The 6,605-nt window shown below is 39.1% G+C and overlaps 1 protein-coding gene across 1 annotated transcript; it reads right to left on the bottom strand.

Annotated features, from left to right (window-relative positions):
* Positions 1 to 447: 447 nt before the first annotated feature.
* On the bottom strand, positions 448 to 3,578 carry LOC128735009 (valine--tRNA ligase). The gene is made up of 4 exons (XM_053829461.1): positions 3,496 to 3,578; positions 1,270 to 3,419; positions 585 to 1,205; positions 448 to 513 (listed from the first exon to the last, which is right to left on the bottom strand). The coding sequence occupies exons 1-4, from the start codon at positions 3,575 to 3,577 to the stop codon at positions 469 to 471; spliced, it is 2,898 nt and encodes a 965-aa protein (XP_053685436.1). The 5' UTR covers position 3,578; the 3' UTR covers positions 448 to 468.
* Positions 3,579 to 6,605: the final 3,027 nt, after the last annotated feature.

Genomic DNA, 6,605 nt, shown 5'->3' with positions numbered 1-6,605 from the left:
CTGGCAGCAAAACTACGGTTCATTTGCTAGTTGCCACTGTAGCGCTGGGACACATTCCAGCGTTACAGGACACTATCCCTAATATGCAGATCGGTTACTGTTTCAGCAAATCCCTGGTATTCTAGTGGAAGATAAAGTACTCTTTGAAAAACTACTATTTTACAAGGTATTTGCTAAAAAATTGGTGAAACAGGAGGCGATTCACACGGTAACAATGGGTGCTGATGATGTCCCGTAACGCTGGAATGTGTCTGGGGGGTTTCGATACAGATCGAATGAGGCTCTTATATTATTGGATTACCTAAGAATGGCTGAAACACAAATGACCGAATGTAGACTTGAGCTGATAGCTTATTTAAGCTTTTAAGCTTAGTCATTCGAATGGTTTCAGAATGATTGATAAAAAATTGATATAGGTATTCAAAATTTTATTTTCATACCTTTTAAAGACGAGGTAAGACGATTAGATCACAAATGTCGCATTTCTTTTATCTGTAGTTTTAGTTGATCAATCTGGAAGTAATAATAATAATAATAATAATAATAATAAATACGCGTGAACGATCAAACATGACTCTAAATACCTTTTCCAAATGTGTCCGCTTGACTAGTTCATTTGCAGATCTCTGGTAGCCCTCATTGGCCACAATACCGAGTAATTTATCTAGCTCGGATTCTAGTTTCAAGATTTTTTTACTTTTACTTGACACTTGCTTTGATGCTCGCAAATCGGTTTCAATACCGAAGTAACATTCATGGCTAGCGGAGGATTGAGTTGTAAAAGACACCTTAGAAAAAGTGTCTTCATTCGTATGGAGCATTACCGCACTGCATTGCGTTAGCTGCTCGATATTCTTTATGTGTGACTGAATTAGATTACTCAAGCTTCCGGTTTTTGAAAGAAGGTGTAGTACGGGGTTATGTTTCCGGGCAATCGGTGGATTAAATTCGCTTTTAGTCTGACGAATACTTTGGCAAATTCCCAGGAGTTGCGCAATTTTCGACTCTAATTCTTGATCAGTCCATTCATTTGGGTTGAACTGGAGATCTTGGAATGCGGGGAGATGTGTTAGTAGCTCGTCTGCTAGAAATGGAGTAAACACTTCCAAGTGATGCAAACCGACTACCAAGCAGTGTTGAAGCACTAAACAGTGGTTCGCAGCAATAGAAGCTTGTTCGGAAGACATGTGTACTTTTGTGGTCTCCTGTTGAAAAAATGTATGATATATAAACTAGCTGCTAAAATGTGAATGTATAAACTATACTTACCAAGTAGACGTCACAAAAATTATTGTAGAAAAATGTTTTCCAAGAGGCTGTAGCTAAATGGAAATTGAAATCATCAAATGCTCTTTGGGTTACAGCAATAGTAGTACTCAATCGACTTAAAATCCATCTATCGATTTCTGTTAGTTTATCCTTACTTAGATGATAATTATCTAGAGGAGCGAAACGTTCGGTGCAGTTCAAACTATAGCGAGTAGCTTGCCAAATCTTATTGAAGAAAAGTTTATTTGTGTAGCATTCTTGAACGTTAAAATTAATGAAATGATTTTTAACATTGGCTGAGCACATGGTAAAGCGAAGTGCGTCTGTTCCGCACTCTGGAATTCCATTGGGAAGCATTTTACGTTGACCAGTTACAGACTTTTTAAATTCTTCCGCAGATAGGATCCCCTGTTGGTGTGATGTTTCTGCTTCTTTATTGAGCTGCTCCAATGTGACCCCCTTTATAACATGTTCTGGTTTAATCACATTTCCTAAACTTTTAGACATCTTTCGTCCGAATTCATCACATATTATACCGTGCAATAGTATATTGTTGAATGGCAACTGACCTGTCAGTTGTTGACCCAGCATGACCATACGTGCCACCCAAAAGAATAGTATATCATGGCCGGTTTCCATTAGATTCAACGGGTAGAAATTCTGCAGCTCGGTTGTATTATCAGGCCACCCGACTGACGAAAAAGGTAGCAGTGACGAAGAGAACCACGTGTCTAATACGTCTGAATCTTGTGTAACTTTGCAATCCTTGGAATCATACATAGTTTCGGCCTTCGATTGAGCTTCTTGCAAGGATCTAGCTGCAATCCAAGATGAGTTTTGGCCGCTTTGTACTTTGTAGGCTGGTATCTGATGACCCCACCATAACTGCCTGGAAATGCACCAATCGTGGCAATTTTCAAGCCATCGAAACCATTCCTTTTCGAAAACCTTCGGAGTTATACGTAATTCGCCGGTTTCAACCGCCTGACTAGCCTTTCGAGCCATGTTCTGGCAACGAACAAACCATTGAGGCCTTAATAAAAATTCAATTACGTCCTTTGATCTAGAACAAACTGGTAGCACCATACAATGAGGTCTGGTTCCTCTTAACAAAGATTGATTCGCAAGAAAATCTAACATTTTTGATCGCGCTTTATACCTAGGAAGGTCCGAAAATGGACCGAATTCTTTTTCGATAATTCCTTTACTTGTTATGACATTTACAACTGGCAACTGGTGTTTTAATGCGACATCGTAATCGTATCGATCATGGGCAGGAGTAATTTTTACCGCACCAGTACCAAACTCGGGGTCAACGCTTTCGTCGAAGATCAATGGGATTTCACACAGTCGCACTGGATGCCAGAGCATAGTGGTCCTTCCTTTAAACTGATCATACCGGGCATCGGCTGGATTAACAGCCACGGCCACATCTCCAAGCAGTGTTTCCGGTCTAGTCGTTGAAACCAATATCTCCTCCTGTGTACCGCTCACTTTGTATGCCACATCAACCATTTCGCCGAATATGATCTTCTCTTGGTAACCAGGCACTTGTATCGCAGTCGGTCCATTGATTTCTATGTTATCAACCTCTATATCAGAAATAGCAGACTCCAAAGCGCAGGACCAATTTACTAAAGCTTTATCGCGATAGATTAAATTCGCGTCAAATAATTGAACAAAAGCTTCTTTTACAGCTTTCGACTGGCGTTTATCCATTGTAAAATATTCATGTTCCCAATTTAGACGGCTTCCCAAATTATTAAGATCTCGCCTTATATTGGTTGCCTTTTCTTTCTTCCAATTCCAAACCTCACTTAGAAATTTCTCCTTACCCATGTCATGTCTGCTTAGCTTCGTCTGCTTTTGCAGATTCTTTTCAACCACAACCTGTGTTGCGATGCCTGCATGATCCATACCTGGCAGCCACAAGCACGACAGGCCCTGCTTCTCCTTCCATCGTATCAGGACGTCCTGGATAGCGCAAGTTAGTGCATGCCCCAGATGCAAATCACCCGTAATGTTTGGGGGTGGCAGAAGGAGGCTGAACCGATTTTCATTACCTTGCTGCAATTTGTCTTTCCGAAATCGGTTTCCAACGTTTCGATTGTTAACTTCGACCAAGGCCGGTTTGTAGGCGGTCTCCAAAGCTATTTGAAATAAACGAAAATACCGCAATCACTCACAGATTCCCTGTTTCCGTTAAAATTTAATTATATTAATTACCTCGTCGAGTGTAACACCGGATCGTTGAAGAAACTGACCTTTGTAGAAGAACACATGATGAATTGTAGTTATATAATTTCATATATTTTAATTTAAAAATTTGTAGCATGTCGACCAGTTCTATATTAATAATTGAAATCCCTCAGATTTTAATTTTTAATTTTTTTTTATTGTGATATTTCACGCGTTTGTTTTGCTATGAATGTCCTCTATGAAGGGTTGCCAATTTGTTTTTTCAAAACTGACAGCATAAATGCGAAAAGAAAAAGGATATCGCATTAGGGTCAGGTTCACATTTTTTATTAATGGAATATTTCATTTCCGATTATACCGATTACCGTTACCGATATGTTTACTGTGAGCCCCACTGATATAAATCACACTGACCCAAAAGGATTAGCACTCAGTTTAGTCGAACTGCTGTCAAAGCGTTCATAAGTTAACCGAGATTTTATCCCACACTCTTAAATGATTCTACCTGTAAATTGGTCGGATTAGGTTAGGTTAGGTTGAAACTACTCAAAATGCCCTTAAAGTGTACAAACTCAGATTTTGAGTAGTTTTTCAGCCAAAAAATTGGTAGCAGGAACTTAAAATTGCGTTATTTGTCATAGAGAATAATTCAATTATCGGTAGCAAGTAGCCAAAATTGGTTGAAATTTTTACCCAAAGTTTGAGCACAGACAAACAGACATAACTCTTGGAAGAAAAATCAACAAAAATGATCGTACCTCACATTTAGCCTGAACACTAGCACCACAGACAAACAGACATAACACTCGTTTTCCATTCATCGTACCGATTAAACCGTCCTTTCAAATTTGGGCTTAGTTGGGAATGTCTCCGTTTTGGTCAAAGTGGCGCTTTTTGACGAAAAAAGGGGAATTCCCCATAAAAAGACTTGCTACTTCGAGGGATACCCATATTGCTATTTGATATTTGGGAATGTCGATCATAGATGGTGCTAGTGTTCAGGCTAAATGTGGGGTACACTGTAAAAAAACAGCACAGTCGATCCAAATGCCACCTACCACTTGAAAGTCAATAACGGTGAGCATTTCAATTTCGCTTGTAAATCCCTACAAATTCCAAATGGAATCCACATCATTTTCGAATGTTTTTAGCACTTGCACATTTCAAGTGACTGGCTTATGATTTCGAAAAAATCTGCACGCTCGATTCAAATGCTGTTCACACTTGAAAATCAATGGCTGTATTCACTTCACTGTCACTCGTCCATCCATACACATTTCAAATGGAATCCACGTCATTTTCGAGTGATTTGCCACTAACATTCTATGTGGCATATATGCTATGTAAACCAAATGTCATTAGCTTGATTTCCATATGGGCAACACCGAACATTGAAATGTTTCACCATTTGACTTTGTGCTATATGTAAGTGCATACGGTACTGAAGTGTGAACCACTTCAATTGAACGTGTATGGCTCACGACGGTGCCATACTGACATAATTATCAAATATAGCGAAAAGTGATAGTTTGTTTTTGTTGTGCGCGGAACGAAAATTGTTGGCAGCGGCCGTACAAAATGATTACAAAATAGTAAATAGTGCTTTGCGGGTGTCATATTCGAGTTGAATCGGTAGTGATTATTCGCATCCAGTTTTTAGACTGCACTTCACCAAGTTAGCGGCAAACATTATTTGAGCGGGTGGGCTGCAGTTCTCGTGGATTTAACTGTCCTGGAATATCTCTGGCAACTGGAATTAAAACTTTCAGTGAAAGTACTTGACCTATGCAGCTTTTTAATAACTCGAGCAACGGCGGTTACCGGGGTGCAATTTCCGCAAGTGCTAATATCAGCTGCATAATTTCATTTTACTAACAGCCGGAATACGATGAGCATAAATGATATCAGAAATGTATTCAGCTTTTGTAAATTTTACTACAGGATTACTAAGGAGGGCAAGTATAAATATTGTTACATATATCTTTTTTGGTTTTATTTTAATGATCTATTTCCTAACAGCTATCAAAGAGTACGAATCCAAACTTAGATGCCTGAGCGCAGGAGTATTCCCACGTATATCAAGACCCAAAAGACAGTTTATGACATGAGTATTACGACGGTATCTGTAAGCGTCTGGGAAAGGAAAAGGTCTAGCTATTATTTTATTTTTTACAAGGTAAGAAAGTGGTGTAAATAAACAACCAAAATAGTTGATATATTTCTTTTATATTTCTATTGTTTTAGGCTACGTCACTGGTAAATGCTGAACGCGTTCGTTCGCCGACCAACACATTTTTCGCGCATCGTACATGACATATTGCTTTAATGAAATGAGGACCATTGGTGGAACAATCATCGCAAGTCTGGACAAGTAAGCTAATCTTATATATAAAAATAGATTTCTGTAGGGATGTTCCTTATAGAATCAAAAACTTCTGAACCAATCGGCGTGAAAATTTGCATGTAGAGCTTTTAGGGGCCAGGAAAGCTTTTAGTGATGGTTAGAGACCCTTCCCCCACTAAGAGAGGGGGCTCCCATACAAATGAAACACAAATTTCTGCATAGCTCGAGAATTAATCAAGCAAATAGAACAAAATTTGGCATAAGGGTGTTTTTGGTGACAAGAATTTATTCTATGGTAAATTGAGACCCCTGCCCTCTTTAGAAGGCGAATTATGACTCCACTCCCCTTTACGAGGAGGGCTTCCATACAAATCATAACTCGAGAACTAATCAAGCAAATGGAACCAAGTTTGGCATGTGAAGGTTTTCGAGGGCAAGAAAATTTTCAATGGTGAATTAGGACCCCTCCCCACTTTAAGAGAGGGGGGCTCCTGTACAAACGAAATACAAATTTCCTCATAACTCTAGAACTAATCAAGCAAATGGAACCAAATTTAGCATGTGGGTGGTTTTATAGGCAAGAATATATTCTATGGTGAATTAGGACTCCTCCCCACTTTAGGAGGGGGGACTTCTATACAAATGAAAAACAAATTTCTTCATAACTCGAGAACTAATCAAGCAAATGGAACCAAATTTGGCATGTAGGTGTTTTTGTAGGCAAGAATATTTTCTATGGTGAATTAGGACCCCTCCCCACTTTAGGAGGGGGGGCTCCTATACAAATGAAAAA

Source organism: Sabethes cyaneus, chromosome 2 (assembly GCF_943734655.1).
Source record: "Sabethes cyaneus chromosome 2, idSabCyanKW18_F2, whole genome shotgun sequence".
Classification (NCBI taxonomy): Eukaryota; Metazoa; Arthropoda; class Insecta; order Diptera; family Culicidae; genus Sabethes; species Sabethes cyaneus.
The sequence above is the reverse complement of the archived record's forward strand: the minus strand, read 5'-3'. Positions and strand labels throughout refer to the sequence as shown.

Excerpts from the sequence above, each read along its gene's own strand:
- LOC128735009 (XM_053829461.1), bottom strand. The coding sequence starts at position 3,577 with ATGAAATTATATAACTACAATTCATCATGTGTTCTTCTACAAAGGTCA. Across the intron at positions 3,420-3,495 it reads CCGGTGTTACACTCGACGAG|CTTTGGAGACCGCCTACAAA; the intron begins GTAATTAATATA and ends TATTTCAAATAG. Across the intron at positions 514-584 it reads AGCGGACACATTTGGAAAAG|ATTGATCAACTAAAACTACA; the intron begins GTATTTAGAGTC and ends TATTACTTCCAG.